We start from the raw sequence: 19523 nt of genomic DNA on the forward strand, positions 1-19523 counted from the left end.
TCGCAATATGCCCTCGAAAAGGCAATCCCATCTCCGTCATGGTTTTTTTTTTCCTTTTTTGGAAAACAGTTTGTAGCCATCGATAACAAAATTATATGCTTATTCTACATAAACTATTAAAAAAAACTATTCAAGGAAATGAATAATTTCTTATTTTATTTGGCATTTTTGTCATATACAGATATGCAGTGATGATTGCTGGGTAATATGTATGTTGTCCTATGTCAGGTCTCTATTTGATCATGTGACAAGACTAGTAACTAGCGTGCACTAGGGCCCGTCATAACTACCTTACACCACTGATCTTTAGTGTCTTTTAAAACTTTTCTTAAAACATTCTTTTATCAGAAAGATTTTACGAATGTTTGATTTGCGGTTGTGTTTTATTATCCAAAGTTTGACAGTTTACATTTTTTGTGTCACTTCATTTTTTCCTTCTGTTATATATGTTTGTTTTTCTTTTTCATTTTGTTTTTAATCGTTGTTTTTTTAAATCATTTTTTCTTTCTGTAATGCACTTCATAATTTTGGTAAGAAAAGTGCTCTATAAAGTTCATTATTATTATTATTATTATTATTATTATCATAAGATATGCTCTGGATGCCGTTTCACACAAGCTTTAAATGCAGGTGCCAAATTTAGTGTATGTGTAAAATATATTTGACAAATGAAGTAATACTCCTTCTTCCACTTCTCGGCTGGCATGTGGCGGTGGATTAACAGGCTGGCCCTGACGGCAGCCTGCCAGCCCACGACGCGCCGCAGTCAGAATACTGATGAGGCCGAGCCAAGCACCCAGCTGGAGAGGGGGGAAGTGAGAGAGAGAGAGAGAGAGAGAGAGAGAGAGAGAGAGAGAGAGAGAGAGAGAGAGAGAGAGAGAGAGAGAGAGAGAGAGAGAGAGAGAGAGAGAGAGAGAGAGAGAGAGAGAGAGAGAGAGAGAGAGAGAGAGAGAGAGAGAGAGAGAGGGTGACTACTTCTTTCACAGGATGGTTGTCACGACATGTCGGATCTAACTTTGCTAGCTTCTCTCCTTTACCATCAGAGTAGACACTGTGCTAAGGGCCCCATGTCTCTACATAGGGCAGCAGTTAAAAAGGATTAGCTATTATTATTCTTATTATTAAGTACAAGTTCAGAAAAAAGCCACTTTAAGACATTAGCATGAGTAAATGTACTTATTTACTTCCACCCTTGGAAGCTGTTTTTCACTTCAGACCTATAGCACCTTTCTTGTCATTGACATTTTCTATGTGTGTTTATTTCAGTGTATATGACCAGGGGGTGGCACGGTGGCGCAGTGTTTCGTGCGGTCGCCTCACAGCAAGAAGGTTTTGGGTTCAAGCCCCGGGGTAGTCCAACCTTGGGGGTCAGCCCAGGTCATCCTCTGTGTGGAGTTTGCATGTTCTCCCCGACCCCGTGTCTGTGTGGGTTTCCTCCAGGTGCTCCGGTTTCCTCCCACAGTCTAAAGACATGTAGGTCAGATGAATCGGCCATACCAAATTGTCCCTAGGTATGAATGTGTGTGTGTGTGTGTGGGCCGTGTGTGATGGTCTGGCGGCCTGTCCAGGGTGTTTCCCCACCTGCCGCCCAATGATTGCTGGGATAGGCTCCAGCATCCCCACGACTCTGGGAGCAGGATAAGCGGTTCGGATAATGGATGGATGGATGGATGGATGACCAGGGGTGTGAGAAAACATTAATACGCTTGTGTATGGTGACACTGCCTTGCACATTATTAAATTGATTTTCAAAAACAAAGCATCAATTCTTAAGATGACACACGGCGATGTGTTAGTGTCTCTACTTCATTGTGTAGTTTCATCTCTGACCACTAGGTGGCAGGTACAGTATTGTAACGACCACGGATGACTAGACTTGCTAGCCCTTGGCTAACGGGGTCGGACCCTTTAGTCGACTGGTTAACGCGGTTGCCCTTGGTGCGGGAGACCCAGGTTTGCTTCCCAGCTGCGGCGGGGGTTCCCGGCTGCCCCCTGAACTAGCTACAGTATTGTAACAGGGCTGAACTACAATAGCTATGACTGATGACTGACGTTTTTCTAAAATGTTGACAGAAAACTGCAATATATCGCAGTACTCTATAGCAGTCATAATACACCATGATGTACTGAACTGTGACACTCGTCTCATGATTCCAATCGTAGCACCAAAGTCTTGCTAATACACAGCCTTATGTACAACAGTACATCTGTTTATGAAGGGTGGTTGTTGGATTTGATAGGGTTGTTGTTGGTAGCGTTCAATGGGTGGGGGGCTACATTTACAAATTACCCCCATAAGGTCCGGGGCAGTACTGCTCATGGTGTTGGTAGAGGTGAAAACTGGAAACCCGTTCGACTGTCACCTCAGCTGGAAGTTACAATAAATCAGTGAGCTGGGAACGCCTACAACCTGAAATTAAAGCCGAGAGGAAGAGGAGGGAAGGGGACAGAGATTGATTTCGAGAGCAAATGTGACACAGCATGAGTTACTATGTCACCTCCCCCCACCCATAAATAATGCTGACTGGGCTGACGTCCTATTTCCTGTCTCTCTGCGGGGAGGACATCTTGGTCCCGTGCCCTTCAGAAAGGCCAGCGTAAGAAGTTCCCCCGGGGATGACATGATGAGACAATGATGATGAGGATGATAATGATCATGGTGGTTGATGATGATTATGATAGATGATGATGAAGACGAGGATGATGATGATGGTTGATGATGATTATGATGGATGACGATGAGGAGGAGGATCATGATGGTTGATGATGATTATGATGGATGATGATGATGATGATGAGGATGCTGTCCCTGGCAGCTGTGCTCAGTTGGTTCTATAAAAGCCGATGCCAGAGCCAAAAGTGGTTTTTAGCTAAGAAAAAAGAAAAAAAAGAGCAGCCATGCGAGCCGTCACAGCTTAAGAAGATAAGAATTGTGTTTTGAGTGGTGAAATGGAGCCGTCTATAAGCTGACTGCCTGCTTTTAATTCTAAAATCAGTCAGTCGACCCCCTTACAAGAGAGTAATACTCGTGTCTGATGCAGTTTGGTGTGTTTTTAGCGTTCAGCTGTTGTTCAGAATGTAATGTTGACTAAAGCTCCAGTGGGACGAGCGGTGAAGCAACATGAAGATGGTTTCAGTGGGCAGGTGTGAGGACAGAACAACACACCCGTACAGGACTCCCAGTAGCCCAAACATCTGACCCACTGGTTCACAGATCTGATGTAAGCCATTCAGTCTGTCTGACTGACTCTCTCTCTTGCCTCTCTCGCTCTCTCACCTCTCTCTCACCTCGCTCTCCCTCTGTCTCCCTCTCTCTCCCTCTGTTTCTCTCTCTCGCCTCTCTATCTTGCGGTCTCGCCTCTATTTTTCTCCGTGTCTCTATCTCTGTCGCCTCTCTCCCTCCGTCTCTCTCTCGCCTCTCTCTCCCTCCCTCTCTCTCCGTCTCTCTCTCTCTCTCTCTCTCTCTCTCTCTCTCTCTCTCTCTCTCTCTCTCTCTCTCTCTCTCTCTCTCTCTCTCTCTCTCTCTCGCCTCTCTCTCCCTCTCTGTCTCTCTCTCCATGCATTTTTTTCTGACATCCCTCTCTCCCTCCGCCCTCCTCTCCTAATCTGAGTTGGACTCGGCTGCTCTACTTTGCGTTTCCCATCGGGCTCAGTGGGACGTTTCAAGCCTCATCCTCACTTTTATCTCTTTTCAAACACGCTTTTCATTCTTTTCTCTCCGCGCTGCTGAAAGAGAGGCTGTCACCAGAGACTCTGGATCTTCTGTTAGCAGCAGGATCAGAGACCCTCTGACACCCGAACCCATCAGGACCACCGGGTCACACCCAGCTACCCCAGGTCAATCCTGGTTCACTGGTAACAGAACCTGTCAACAATAATAACAACCACAACAATAATAAACTAATAACCACAACAATTACAACAAGAAGGTATCTGTATTGTCCTTTTTCAAAAACAAATGCTAAAATGTGTGAGGATCACCGGTTCGAATCCCAATGTTACCTCTGGCTTGGTCGGGCGTCCCTACAGACACAATTGGCCGTGTCTGGGCGTCTGGGTAGTGTGGTGGTCTATTCCGTTGCCTACCAACACGGGGATTTCTGGTTCGAATCCCCGTTGTACCTCCAGCTTGGTCAGGTGTCCCTACAGACACAATTGGCCGTGTCTGCAGGTAGGAAGCCGGATGTGGGTATGTGTCCTGGTTGCTGCACTAGCGCCTCCTCTGGTTGGTCGGGGTGCCTGTTCAGGGAGGGGGAACTGGGGGGAATAGCGTGATCCTCCCACACGCCACGTCCCCCTGGTGAAACTCCTCACTGTCAGGTGAAAAGAAGCAGCTGGTGACTCCACATGTATGGGAGGAGGCATGTGGTAGTCTGCAGCCCTCCCCGGATCAGCAGAGGGGGTAGAGCAGAGACCGGGACGGCTCAGAAGAGTGGGGTAATTGGCCAGGTTGTCCACAGTCTCTTTAGAAGGTTTTCTTCTAGACCAGCAGTGTTCAAACTGTGTCGGGACCCACAAGTGGGGTGTCCACAAAAAAACAACAGGGGGTCGGTCTAACGTTGAGCACACCAGTGGTCTGAGGTATGCTAGAACCAGTCTCACCATGACCCTCATTATGTGAGAGGTTAGTGCTACAGGAGGCCTGTAGTCGTTCAGGACTGTGGGATGCCTCTTCTTCAGCTGTGGCACCAGTGTCTTTTCCATAGCACACAAGCCCCCCCCCTTTTCTCCCCAGTTGTACCTGGCCAATTACCCCACTCTTCCGAGCCGTCCCGGTCGCTGCTCCACCCCCTCTGCTGATCCGGGGAGGGCTGAAGACTACCACATGCCTCCTCCGATACATGTGGAGTCGCCAGCCGCTTCTTTTCACCTGACAGTGAGGAGTTTCACCAGGGGGAAGTAGCGTCTGGGAGGATCATGCTATTCCCCCCAGCTCCCCCTCACCCCTCCCCCCTGAACAGGCGCCCCGACTGATCAGAGAAGGCGCTAGTGCAGCGACCAGGACACATACTGTCGACTTCCGGCTTCCCTCCCGTAGACACGGCCAGTTGTGTCTGTAGAGACACCTGATCAAGCCAGAGGTAACACAGGGATTCGAACCAAACATCCCTGTGCTGGTAGGCAATGGAATAGGCCACTACGTTACTTGGACACCCTAGCACAGGAACTCTCTTAAGGTGCAGACTCATGTTGAAAATGTGCTGGAGTACTCCAAATGGTTGTTCAGCACCCGGGGGCTAATGCTGTCCAGTCCGGCAGCCTTACCCTGATGAAGTCTCTCCAGCTTTTTCTTCACCTGGTTGGATGTTATGTATAGTCCAGCTTGGGGAGTGGGAGATGTGGCAGGGTTTGCAGTGGGTGTCAGTGGGAGGGAGGCTATGAACGAGACCTGGGGCTTCCACTGATGGTGGGGAGGAAAGAGGGAAACAGGGGAAGAAAGTGTCATAAAGGGACAGACGTGAGGGCTGAGTGAGTGGGCAGCTCAGAGGGATAGTGTGGGGGCTGCTGGAGATGAGGAGGCATGAGTCAAACCTGTTGAAAAACTGGTTCAGCTCATTTGGCTGCTCTAAATTCCCCTCAGCAGCACCCCCGCCCCTCCTCTGGAAGCCGGTGAGCTCTCTCATCCCACTCCAGACATCCCTAGCCTTATTCCTCTGCAGTTTTTCCTCCAGTTTCCTTCTGTAGGAGTCCCTGCTCTCCTTTAGTCTCTATTTTAGTTCCTCTTGTACACGTTTGAGCTCCGCCCGGTCCGCTTTCCTAAAAGCTCTCTTCTTTTCATTAAGTAAGGCCTTCAGGTCACTGGTAACCCAGGGCTTGCTGTTCGGGTAGCATCAAACTTCTTTTATGGAGACGGAGTTGTCAATGCAGAACCTGATGTGGACGTACGCTTCTGCATTGCTACTGAGCAGCCCAACATGACTGGTGGGCACAGTTTGACTATTGCACAAGTGTATTGTGATGTCATCTATTTCATATTCAAAATGTATGAAAAACAAATTCTGCGTTAACGGGTCAGCTAAAGTGTAATCTGCCATCTCTTACATTATTAACGGTTTTGACGATCAGGTTTCACTATTTGCAAAAAGATAAATAATTTGCAATGGAGTTCTTCTCATTTTCACATTCATATTAAATGTTAACATCTTTCTCACACCTCTCCTTTCCTTCACAGTCGTCTTCATCAACATGCTTTATGAACGGTTAAGCTGAACGTTCTTCTTCTCTCCTTTTTTCTTGGCAGGTCTGAAACAGAGGCACCTGGGATACGAGGAGGTGAGGACTCCGAGACTGTTCTCTGCATATTAAAAAAATGATGTATATATAGCTCCACACGGCAATGGGCAGGGCCCAAGCACTTAGAGCAATGCGCTCCAATAAGTGAGCTTATAACGTGTCTCAAATTTCAGGTTGACGCCTCAACGCGCTCATGAGTTATTGCACATTTTTTAAAATGAGTTGTTCTGGTGAAATGTGATCGGCATGTTTAGTAAGTCGACTGAAGTGGACAAGGGTCTTGTACTTTATCTGTACTCAACATAACACTCGCGATCAACGTCACTTGGCTTCCTCTCTTATTGATACGCGTCTGCTGCATCTTCTTCTCTACGCCAGCGTCTGTCTTCACAGACCCCCTATTGCCCACTAGTGGATAGCCCGCTTTACTACAGCTTGAATAATTGAAACCTTATGGGAAAAGTAACCTTTTCCGGCTTGGGCCAGGAATGCTCTGTACCAGATTTGGTGACAATTGTTCAAATTTTTGTAGGAGGAGTAGCGGGAAAGAAAAAAAAACAGATTTGGACGAAATTCAAAATGGCGTAAACATTTTCCAGGCTGAAATGGGCGTCGCTTCTATCTTTAGATTGATCTGTACCCACAAAATCCATGAAATAAAGAATTTTGGTTCTGAGACTCACGATTCAAAAGTTATAGGCCTGGGCGTCCGGGTAGCTTGACGGTCTATTCCGCTGCCAGCCAACACGGGGATCGCTGGTTCGAATCCACGTTACCTCAGGCTTAGTCGGGCTTCCCTACAGACACAATTGGCCGTGTCTGCGGGCGGGAAGCCGGACGTGGGTATGTGTCCTGGTCGCTGCACTAGCTCCTCCTCTGGTCGGGCGGGCGCCTGTTCGGGGGGGCTGGGGGGAATAGCGTGATCCACGCGCTACGTCCACCTGGTGAAACTCCTCACTGTCAGGTGAAAAGAAGCGGCTGGTGACTCCACATGTGTAGGAGGAGGCATGCGGATTGACTGAGGGGGTGTAGCAGAGACCGGGAAGGCTCGGAAGAGTGAGGTAATTGGCCGGATACAACTGGGGAGGGGAAAAAGGGGTGGGGGGGGGGTTATAGGCCAAAACGTAAAGTTCGTTGTTATAACGCCACCATCTGGCCAATCTTTTTTTTGTCTGAGTAGTTGGGTGAGATTTCCAACCTATCGGCCAATTTTGGGAATTATAACCACTACGTTTCTGATAGCCAGATACTTTTAGGGCATAATAATAATAATAATAATCCCAAAAGATACAATAGGGTTCCAGCTTCGCTGCTTGTACCCCTAAAAACAACAACGGCACCACTTATAAGCAGATTTCTCTCCGTTAAGTAAAACCTACACACACAGACCAATATCTACTTTTCGACTCACACCACCCTCTGGAACACAAACTGGGCGTCATCAGAACTTTGCAACACAGAGCTGACAATGTGCCCAGCAGCACTCAGGCCCAACGAGAACACAAACACCTGAGGGGAGCTTTAAAAACCTGCAGCTACCCCAGTTGGACCTTTGTGAAAAGTGCAACATGTTCAAGAAAGACCAACCGGGTGAGCGACGAGGAGAAAAGGAACAGAAGGAATAGCACAGTCATCTCGTATGTTTCTGGGGTCTCCGAAAAACTCAGGAAAATTTTTAACAAACACCGCATCCCGGTATACTTCAAACCCAGCAACACACTCCGACAAAGACTGGCTCATCCCAAAGACCGTGTACCACACACCCGGAAAAGCAATCTAGTGTATGCCGTACAACGCAATGAGGATTGCACTGACCTATACATAGGAGAAACCAAACAACCACTACACAAACGGATGGCCCAACACAGAGGGCCAAACTCCTCAGGACAAGACTCAGCAGTCTATCTACACCTAAAGGAGAAGACACACTCCTTCCAGGACAGCAATGTACACATTTTGGACAGAGAAGATAGATGGTTTGAAAGAGGGGTGAAGGAAGCCATCTATGTGAAACTGGAAAAACCCATCCCTCAACAGAGGAGGAGGTCTGCGACACCACCTATCTCCCACTTACAATGCCGTCCTTTCATCTCTACCCAGGAGACTCAAGAAGCCTAGCCTCCAAGAACAACAGTCGGTCACTAACGGCTCCAACGACTCATGACCACAGAATGGAGCACTAACGAAGTTGAAACTAACACCTCCAATGACCGTCGTTGCTAAACATCGGAACACAAAAGAGCCATTGACATCAATAGGTCTGATAACGACTCCAAAGAGGCTAAATATCTGAGTTTCATCACCAGCCAGTCAGACTAGCTTGGTCTAGTAAGAAAGGCACGAACTGCTGAAGCCTCTTGGATGAGAGGCGAAACGTCTTCACGGATATATACCAAGTCCAGTTGCACTTGATTCAACTCCTTTGGATTTTCTCCGTTTAGTGTTCAGGAAACTCTGCAGAGACAGAGGAGAAATTATTTGTCCTTGATTTTCCTGCACATGCTTGCCCACCTTTCCTCTCTCTCTCTCTCTCTCTCTCTCTCTCTCTCTCTCTCTCTCTCTCTCTCTCTCTCTCTCTCTCTCTCTCTCTCTCTCTCTCTCTCTCTCTCTCTCACACCGAGCAAGCCAGCCCCCCAGAGAGTGTGATGTCAACGTTTATCCCCCGCTGAGGACACAGAGACGAGAGGGGGGGGGGTCAAATTCACTCATAGAAGCTTTTACCTCATACATGTCAGACAGACGTACACGTGCACACGAATAGCGTGACTTGCTCAGCAGGCCAGTCACAGCCTTGCCTTTCAGGACCCATTAAGTGGGTCTCTACCCTCTCCGCTGGGGGACGAGCAGCACCGCGTCCCACAATGACTCTGTGAAAGGAGACGGACCAAAAATAGCCTTTCATTCTTCTGCCCTCCGTCCATATTTCCACCTCCCTCCCGACGCTGCTGTCCGTCTCATCCATCCCCAGAGAGTCCCTCTGTGCTGACTGGTTGATTAGCTGAATAACTGCTTGGGTTTTTTTTTTTAAATTTGTATCTTCCCCACTTTTTCTCCCCAGTTACCCTATTTTCCGAGCCGTCCAGGTCGCCGCTCCACCCCCTCTGCCGATCCGGGGAGGGCTGCAGACTACCACATGCCTCCTCCCATACATGTGGAGTCGCCAACCGCTTCTTTTCAGGACACATACCCACATCCGGCTTGCCACCCGCAGACATGGCCAATTGTGTCTGTAGGGACGCCCGACCAAGCTGCCACACCACCCAGAGGCCCCAAAGTCAAATGTGACCCTAAGGGTTGCCCCCCTATCAAATTACAAACCGCAGGACTAGAAGCTGCCGCCACTCCTCAACTGACTGACACAGGGCCGGACATGACAGTGTTGGAGCCCTACGTGTGATTTTAGTTTGTCCCCCCTCCCCCATATGTGTCCAACACAAGACAGTAAAACACCACTTAATTTTCTCACTAAACACTTCAATTCAAGACATTAAACGTAAAATAATATCAAGTGGGGACCCGCAGGTGGGGGACCCCTGGTCAGCTGTCCTGGACCCTGCGCCAGGGGGAGGCCCAACGACGACTGCTCCACCGCCTTCGGAACGCACGACGAAGGACGCCGTTAGTAGCACCGCCAGAGCGGGGGGGGGGGACCCATACAAATGGGGGGGGGGGCCTGCTCAAATGGAACACGTGTTGTGTGGGCGTTATGGCCAATCTGCGACCTGTGCGAAGTTGGAACCGGGGGGGGGGGGCTTTGGAGATCATCCTGGGCACGAGCAAGACACACGGCGGGCCTGTCAATAAGTACAGTAAAAGTAAATATATCCATCCATCCATTAAATAATCATAAATACTTCAAGAAACCTTTGAGAACCGTTAACAAGAATAAAACAAACTGCAAATGGGCAACAAAAAAAAGTGCAATGGTAGACTTCCGTTTCAAATCTTAACAACCTTGACTTATTTGTGGCAAAGTCATTAATGACGGCATCAAATGAGATTTTCTGTGACGCATCGTGGTTGATGCTGATCCCTGAGAGTCCACTGAGACACTCTTGGGCCATGGTAGACCTCAAGTATGTCCTGATCAGATTGATCTTTGATAGCCACGGATATCCGGAGTGCCACCAACGTGCATCACGTCATGACAGCAGGCAGTGTTTATTCCGTCATGTTGTCAACTACTGACTGACAGTTCAGGCAGCGCTTTATGTTTATTACTCTAATTAAAAGGCCTTTTCTTTTTTTGGTTGATAATGTTGTTACTGTAACCATGATTAATAAAATTACGCCAGTGGCATATTCAGCTGCACCAGAAAAGAAAAGCGACACTATTCCGTTGTCACCACGAGAGGGCGCACTTCCTGAAGAAAAAACGTTCGCTTGCGGCGCCCCCCTGACACTGCGCCCTTGGAAAGCGCCTCAGTCACGGCGGCCCTAGGACAGGTCTCTTATTACAAGGACTAACAGTAAACAACAACTAAACGTGAGTTTCTAATGTTTTCCGATGCTGTAGAAGAGGGTGTACAGACTGGAGTAAAACACACCCACATTTTCTATTACCGTCGGTTGGGAAAGACACAAAATGCTTATGATCAAATAAATCAGATTTGGCCTTTAATTGATCAATTAACTGAGTTTATGTGACAGTTCAAAAGTAAAGAGCATGTCCTATAAAGATACATTTTTCAGAATTCAGATGCCGCTGTGTGGCTTTTTGGTTGATTTGTCCAGTTAATGGTAGCTGACTGAACAACCAGCCACCGTATATTCACAGAGGACCATATTAAACACGAAAACACGTTTTCTGATGTTAAAACGTGTCGTAACGGGTCCCGAATGGCAGAACGGGTTGTCCTCGTGATAAATAAATAAACAAACAAACAAACAAACAAATAAAACGGAATGAAACGCGTCCACGTCCATATCGCCATCAGCCCATCCTGAATAGCTTTCGTCATATGGAGGCGTCGAAGACGGTGAGACCCATGTGGCGACACATGTGATGACGTAAGCGACACACGTGACATCCAGCGCGTTCGACCAATAAAATATGAGGCGAGTAAAAGACGACAGGACATCTTCGCACGCTGTTACACGTGGGAGGACACAGAGTATTTACTGCCAGCTTTGCTTTCTTTGACAGGACAGTGAAAGGCGGACAGGGAACGTCCTTGGATGGGACTCGAACCCACGGGGCAATTTCATTTTCTTGGCCAACACAATGCTTCCATTTTTCTTGTTTTGTTTGTTGTTGTTTTTTAAATAATTTTCACATCTGTCTCCGTCACTCTCTCTCTCTTCCCACCCCCTCAACATTCACTTTTCTCCTATGTCTCTCTCTCTCTTATTTTCCACTCTTTTTCCTGCTTTCTCTTTCTCATTCTGTCTGTCTGTCTGTCTGTCTGTCTGTCTGTCTCACACACACACACACACACACACACACACACACACACACACACACACACACACACTGCTGTCTCCTCTTCAGCTGACATGTACTCTTGAATGGACACTGTTGTTTGAAACTGGGAATTGGAATTGGAAAGGAGTAAGAGAGAGAGTCATGGGACCCTGTTTGCAGATCATGACCCATGTGAGTCAGATGAGGAATAGGTCTGGACCTCCCCTTCATGGAAAGGAGCCAAAGAAAGACAGTAAGAGAGAGAGAGAGAGAGAGAGAGAGACGGGGACAAGGGAGACAGGAAAAAGGAAGAGGGATTATCGCAGGACAGGCAGAGATGGAAGATTTGGCCTGGTGGCTGAGGGAGTTTGGGGCCAGGTGTGTCAGGTGGTGCTGCTCCTGCTGCTGTGGAGCAGAGGAGGAGGAGGGACAGAGGAGTGGCGTAGAGGTAGAGGAGGAAGATGAAGATGACGAAGAGGCTGGCATGGAGGAGTTCACGTTCAGAAAGAGCAGGAGTTCTACTTCCCTACCGCCCGGCAAGGTAGCGCGTGCGCATGTGTGTGTGTGTGTGTGTGTGTTATATCAGTGTGTTCATGTGTTCATGATTGTTTGCTTGGTTTGTGAGTGTGTAAGATCGTGATTTTATGTCATTTTATGTTGACATTTGTGAAAGGATGTGTGTGTGTGTGTCTATATATGTAAACATGTGTCAGCATGTGTGTGTGTGTGTGTGTGTGTGTGTATATACTTGAGTGCTAGCTGTTATACACACACAGGTTACATTCTGCTTGTGTTAAGATGCAGTCCTCTCTCCCCTCTGCAGGCACAGTGGGTCCATTTATGTTCCGCTACATTTCGTTTCCTCAGCCTAAAAAAACACAAAACAAATAACACACTCGTCTTGGAGAAATTCATTTGCCTGAAGGAAGTTTTGCGGGGGTGAGAAATGAGCGCTTCTCTCCCAGACTGCCGTGCCTCATGCTGGAGGAAGTGATTTAGTGTAATGTGGGACACCCCAGCCCCACTGCATTTATCTTGCAAGTGAATGGGATTGCTGTCAAATCCAAGCATCACAACCGTGATGTCATAGATGGGGCGGGGCAATCGTCAATCAAGAAGTACCCCGTGTGAGGTCCAATCAAAGGCCAGTGACGTAGGTTTTAGATTAGATAAACTCTACGGCTATAAATCTGTCAGAAATAAAATAATGTCCCTAACTGTCATCATATTATGTTTGTGGTGTGTGTATGCATAGAATTATGCAACAATATGGTGAAAATGTGTTTAAGGTTTTTTATTTCAATCTTTATCAGAAAGTGATTTAGCAGCTCTGGCTCATCTGGGGCAGTCCTCTACATTCTTCAGTTGAGCAAATGTCTATTTAGGAGACTTAAACGTGCAATATTGATATTTTTATTGAAGGTTTGGGGGGGGTCCCAGTGTTATAATGCAGCATTTTATTTGTTTTTAGGTCAGGGATCAAACCTTGTCACGATTGGCCAGTTAAACTAGCTAGCTAGGTTAAAGCAACTGCTTTTAGCCACACTGAAGCATTTTTATATTCATATTAACTTGGGCGGCACGGTGGCACAGTGGTCAGCGCGGTCGCCTCACAGCAAGAAAGTCCTGGGTTCGAGCCCCGGGGTAGTTCAACCTTGGGGGTCGTCCCAGGTCGTCCTCTGTGTGGAGTTTGCATATTCTCCCCGTGTCTGTGTGGGTTTCCTCCAGGGGCTCCGGTTTCCTCCCACAGTCCAAAGATATGTAGGTCAGGTGAATCGGCCGTACTAAAGTGCATCAGTCCTGTGATGGCCTGGTGGCCTGTCCGGGGTGTCTCCCCGCCTGCCGCCCAATGACTAGTGGGATAGGTTCCAACATCCCACAACCCTAATTAGGATAAGCAGCTTGGATAATGGAAAGATAGGAGATATTAACTCAGATTACAGATGATATACAGATTAAGGTAGAATGGCAGAGCAGAGAGAGCAGGCAGGGAGAGGACAAAATAAAGAAGGAAGCCAGGGAGGTGGAGGTAGGATGGATGAAGGGAGCTGTATGTGAGTTCAGGGGGGTCGTTGAGGCTGGTGGGGTCCCTCATATGAAGATGTTGGCCAGGTTGTGGAATGCGCCTAAGCCCAGCCTCCAGCGCAGGGTGGAAGGAGCCGGCCATCATCATCATACTATAGGAATAATTTCTGCGGTTGACGAAGACGAGCTGGCAGAAGTAGCGAAGGCCCTTGGGAAACGGGGCTTTCCTCTGAGAACGGAGGGTTGTACCAACGCCGGCCTTCCAGTTTGCCCAGAAGAAAGGCTTAAAAGGCTTCGGTGAGACGGCTGAGAGGGCTGGCTACGGTTGGTTCCGGGGGTTTATGAGGCGGAATTATCGTCTTGGGATTCATAAAAGTGAAGCCCTGTCGGCAGCGAGAGCGGCAGGATTCGTGATGGAGGGTTTAGCAAAAACCAGGACGTTAGCAAGACCCCGCGTTTACAGGATGTGCCGGATCATATTTGGATGATCTTTTTTGCCTATGCTACCAAATTTATGGCAGGTCCCAGTTTTATGAAACTATATGTTGAGTTTTTATCACATGTTGCATTTCTACTCATACTGCCTGTTTATGATATAACAGGCATAATACATTTAGTAAATTATCTAAAATGGTACATGGTTTAATTGTATATTGTTTGACATTCCACATAACATGTAAACGTATTCTACTTTCTTTAGCCTCCCAGATGAAAACAGGGAAACCATCTGCCAACTGAAATAACCAAACATGGGAACGCACATTTGACCATGACTGATTTGGGGCTAAGTTCGAGCTAAGTGGGAGAAGTTTTCTTTGCATAAATTAAGGTGATGAAGGCTTTTCTAATAATGAGTGTCCCAGATTTCAGTGCAAGCCGTCCCAGATTAGAAAACACATTTTCTAGGAACGATGTGGCACATGGAACACTGGTGTGTGTGTGCTGTTTCCTCTCTGAGTCTGGCGGGTGCCTGAGCTTCCTTCTGAGGTCATGAGGGCACTTCTTGGGGTTTCACGCGGTTTCTGCTGTGGATCTGATGTGTTGGCTTCATATGAGAAGATGCTACATAATCACAGTTACAAAACTCGTCCCACTTTACACAACTTTCCACAACCCAAAGGTGACGAGACTCGCTCAACTAATTTCTTTACTCGCTCTCTGTCTCCTCTCTCTCACTGTCTCTCTCTCTCTCACTCTCTCGCTCACTGTCTGTCTCTCACTCTCTCACGTTGTCTCTCTCTCGCTCAGTCTCGCTGTCTCTCTCTCTCTCTCTCTCTCACTTTCTCTCTCTCGCTCACTGTCTCTCTCTCTCGCTCGCTGTCTCTCTGTCTCCTCACCTTGCCCGAGGCTGATGTATATATGTATAGAATATACTTTTCGCTGCATGATGATGTCACATGTATCATTGTTTATGGGCTGAAGAGTGCAGTGTGTGTATGTATGGTGGGGAAGAGGGTCAGACCTTATATTTTAAAAGATTACTGAAAACCTACCTTTTTATGAAGGCCTATGGTCTGTAGTCTTCTGGTCTTTGTTTTAATCTCTTTTTTTTCTTATCTGGTGTAAAGCGTCCTTGGGTTCCTTGTAAGGCGCTATACAAAAACTATACAAAAAAGTTGTTGTTGTTGTTATATGTATGTACTGTATATAGCAATTGTACTTGTGTGGGCAGTACTGTGGATATTACAGTCACTGTTGGAGTAGGTGTGTTTTACCAAATATATCATTTAGTGTGTGTACATGGTTGTTTGGATTATGGGTCAAGAGAGTGTGTGTGTGTGTGTGTGTGTGTGTGTGTGTGTGTGTGTGTGTGTGTGGTTGCTGAGGTAATGGGTAGAGTGTATGTGTGTGCATTTTCCTCCATTTTGTTTCAAGAAATTTCAATTAAAAACAGCAAAGTTCAAATACCTTCCCTCCTCTTCCGCCTTGTCCTCCTATCACAGCTCAATGACCCGACTGACCCCGCCTTCTCTGAGGCTCCGCCCCACTGGTTCCACACGCTGCAGGTCCGGCGGCTGAAGGTCCAGAGGGGCCGAAGCAACAGCGACCCGCTGGGGGGGAAGACCTTCGAACAGGAGTTCCAGTGGGTGAGTCACCAAACATCTTGCGGGTCATCTGGGCGGGTGGTATGGAACATGTTACTGCCATGATCATCACATCACCATCAGTATATTTACCACGTTATCTGCTCGCATATGTAAGAACACCAATCCAGCTGAGCTTCATCACACTGACCTGTTTGGTAATGTAGAGTATAGAACTAAGCAAAACTAGCTTCCAATTATACCACCTCCAATATCTCACACCTCATTCTGTGAGAAATTTTAGGTGATATATTCTCACTTATTATTTTTTACGACAAAACTGCATCATAATTGAAATTTCATCCCAATACAATACCAGTGAAAGATACCACTGAAAGATGTTAAGTGATAACTGAAATACTGTCCAGCCCTAACTGACACATCAGTATAACAGACATTATCATCGGCATAACATAGGAAGCGTAGGACACAGACAATAATGGTGTTTAAGAAGCAACGGCACAATACTAACAGCAGGTATCTATTACCAGCTAGTACCATCAATTCTCACTTTTGACTGATATTCAGGTCATAATTGGGCATCTTTGCTCGAGATGCTTTGCTGTTGCCTGTTCTAATTGTCAGTGTAAGTACACTGACAGGAAATGTTCATGTCGCACAGGAAGTGATGCGTTTTACGTAACATCCTGTGACTTTTGATAAGACTCCAGATGCCTGGTTAACACTTATGCTACTTTGTCTGGTTATTCAAGATGTCGCCCTCTCATGTTAATTTAAAGAAAACAGTTGTTACCATCTGGTTTGTTTGTGCTGATCAACTGTGCAGTTTATTTGTTGTCGAGGTCTTTCTATGCTGTTTGTATGCCGTGTGTGTGTGTGTGTGTGTGTCTGTGTTTTCTCTCCAACAGAAAACAGGGCTGCCGTTTGGAACAGCCAACTCCTACCTGAACCTGGAGAAGCTCGGGGAGGGGGCCTACGCCACCGTCTATAAGGGAATCAGCAGGTCAGCAGCACCTCCTCTCTCCTCTCACCCCGACCTCCTCCTGCACACAATGCACTGGTTCACAACACACCTGACAGCACTGTCCTGTCTCTGAACCCAGCCAGAGACCAGCGATGCATCCCATCCTCCCTCTTAACCTCCTGTCCAAGGTCCCGAGGTCTCATACGGCTCCTTGGTGAATGGGGCCCCAGAAAAAAATGTCCTTCAGGTTTATTGTTATTTTAGATGGCATTCCAAGGACAGGAGGCGGGGCTGGAGGTGGCAGTGTGGAAGATGCTAAGGTTTTCATCAGGAGTGATGAAGAAGGACAGGATTAGGAACGAGTATATTAGAGGGACAGCTCAGGTTGGATGGTTTGGAGACAAAGCAAGATTGAGATGGCTTGGACATGTGCACAGGAGAGATGGTGGGTATATTGGCAAGGCTGGATTAGTACCCTCAGGGGCCCCTGGGCACTGAAGCTCATACCCCCCCCACACACACACACCCCATGCCCCAGCTATTAAACTCCACCTCAATTATTTTGAGCTTCCAGTCAAGCTGGCATGTCAAATCCACCAGACCATAATCACACAACTATTGATCAAAGGCTGAATAACCAGGCCAGCTGAGCAGGTGTGCCTGCACAGTTCAATAGACCAAGTACTGCCACTTCACTCGCACACCACAAGACAAGGAAACAAGGGATTAAATCATCCCAAGGCAGTGCATGACTCTAGACTATGGCAATATTTGTGTTCATGGAAAACCACCCAAGCAGACAGCACACCAGTTATTACTGATACACAATACACAATAATGTGACTGACTAAGAATAGGCTTACAACAACGCCATCCTAAGGTCATCAAACAGCACAGCTGAATGCAGGTTTCAAGATAAGACTCACTAAGTGAGCTAGGCAACTTCACACAGAATTGCAAAAACCAGCATATAATGAACTCGACAAACTGCCTCCAATATAATATAGCAGCATCGCACCACAGTGATGCAATACACGTTATGCAAACAGCATATCAAATAAACTCATCCACAAAATATACAGCAACACACAATCACAACAGATAATACTGCTCAATGCACAGACAGCATAATCAAATAGTTCTTACCTTTAGAAGTTCTTCTTTCTTGACTTTTTCTTTGCAAACTCTGTTTCTTATAGTGTGTGTGTGTGTGTATATATATGTGGGTATAGGTCTAGATATAGTATGGACATATGACATTGTATATAGTTAATAGTATGGACATATGACATAGTGTGTGTGTGTGTGTGTGTGTGTGTGTGTATAGCATGGACATATGACATTGTATAAAGATATAGTATGGACATATGACATAATTGTGTATAAAAAGATATAGCATGGACATATGTCATAGTATATATAGATATAGTATGGATATAAGACACAGGATATAGATACAGATATGTTGTCCTCTTATATTTTTTTGTTGTTTTTTAATATGAACCTATCTATGTGCCTGAATAAAGTAATATTTGAATAGTATGGATATGAGACAGAATATAGATATAGTATGGCTATATGTCATAGTATATATAGATATAGTATGGGTATATGACATACATAGTAATAGTATGGACACGACACAGTCTATATAGATATAGTATGGATATATGATGTAGTATATAGATATAGTATGGATATATGTCATAGTACATATAGATAGAGTACGGCTATATGATGTAGTATATAGATATAGTATGGATATGTCAGTACATATAGATAGAGTATGGATATATGATGTAGTATATAGATAAGAGTATGGATATATGACATACATGATATAGATCCATGAATACTGGGGACGGCATCCAGCGCTTTACCTGTGCCCCGTCCATAGGGTTAGTGGGTGTGTCAGGAAGGGCAGCCGACGTAAAATTTTGCCAAATCATTATGTGGACTGACAAGACCGCCATCGGTGCTGTGCCCTCACAGGGTACCGATGGAAGCTATCAAATCCACTGTAGCGACCCCTGGGAAACAGGGGACAAGTGGAGAGAATAAGAAGATAGTATATATAGATATAGATATGGATGTGGATGTGGATATGGCTATATATGACAGGACACAGAGGCCTATGTTTAGTGCTTTATTCACGTCAACAGATCTGATGGAAACCTGCATTAACATGATTAATTGTGTTCCTGTTACTTATTCGCCTGAAATTTATTTGCGTTGGATGGAAACATGACTAACATCTCTTTACCCAGCAGCAGTTAGCATGACCAGTACAACCACAGGTTTCTCTCGCTGAGATCTCCGTTTTATTTGCAGATGGTTTTTTTCCAGGAATGCCCCCCGGATCTATTTATTAGACCGTTCCCATCATGAGCTCAGCTCTCATTAACTATCTCACAATAGTCTCATTTTATAGGGTCGTCTGAGCCGGGGCCAGGGGCCTTTATCGACTCGTTAAACCTGGTTCTCCACAAGGTCGCTTGGCTTCGTTTACCTGTTTCAAGTTCCTCCCTTTAATTGGAAAGGTATAAATGAAAACAGAAAGAGGGAAGAATGAAAGAAAAAAATGCATTTCTATCGATGAGAAAATAAAACCCCATGACCTCAAAACAAACAAACACAGAAACAAACAGGGGATAAAACGCCTAAACAAAGCAGGCTGTCTGGCACGAACATGCTTGAGCTGAAAAACAACATGGAACCACTGATGAGTGAAGGAGAACAGAGGAGTGAGCGCCGGTGTGATGGAGGAGAGGTTTTCTACTTTAGTCGACACCGTCTCAGTCACACAGGCCACACGGATGACACCAATCATGCATCAAATATCACCACTGTA

General features: G+C 46.4%; 1 protein-coding gene across 1 annotated transcript in view; it reads left to right on the forward strand.

Moving 5' to 3' along the window:
• Positions 1 to 5795: 5795 nt before the first annotated feature.
• Positions 5796 to 19523, forward strand: part of cdk15 (cyclin-dependent kinase 15) — a 47964-nt gene continuing 34236 nt past the window's right edge. Inside the window, exons 1-5 of the mRNA XM_056301402.1 lie at positions 5796 to 5922; positions 6242 to 6273; positions 12063 to 12086; positions 15640 to 15750; positions 16617 to 16711. Of these exons, the coding sequence (XP_056157377.1) occupies positions 5916 to 5922; positions 6242 to 6273; positions 12063 to 12086; positions 15640 to 15750; positions 16617 to 16711 (269 nt within the window). The 5' untranslated portion in view covers positions 5796 to 5915. The remainder of the gene's footprint in view (positions 5923 to 6241; positions 6274 to 12062; positions 12087 to 15639; positions 15751 to 16616; positions 16712 to 19523) is intronic.

This window comes from Lampris incognitus, chromosome 21 (assembly GCF_029633865.1).
Source record: "Lampris incognitus isolate fLamInc1 chromosome 21, fLamInc1.hap2, whole genome shotgun sequence".
Taxonomy (NCBI): domain Eukaryota; kingdom Metazoa; phylum Chordata; class Actinopteri; order Lampriformes; family Lampridae; genus Lampris; species Lampris incognitus.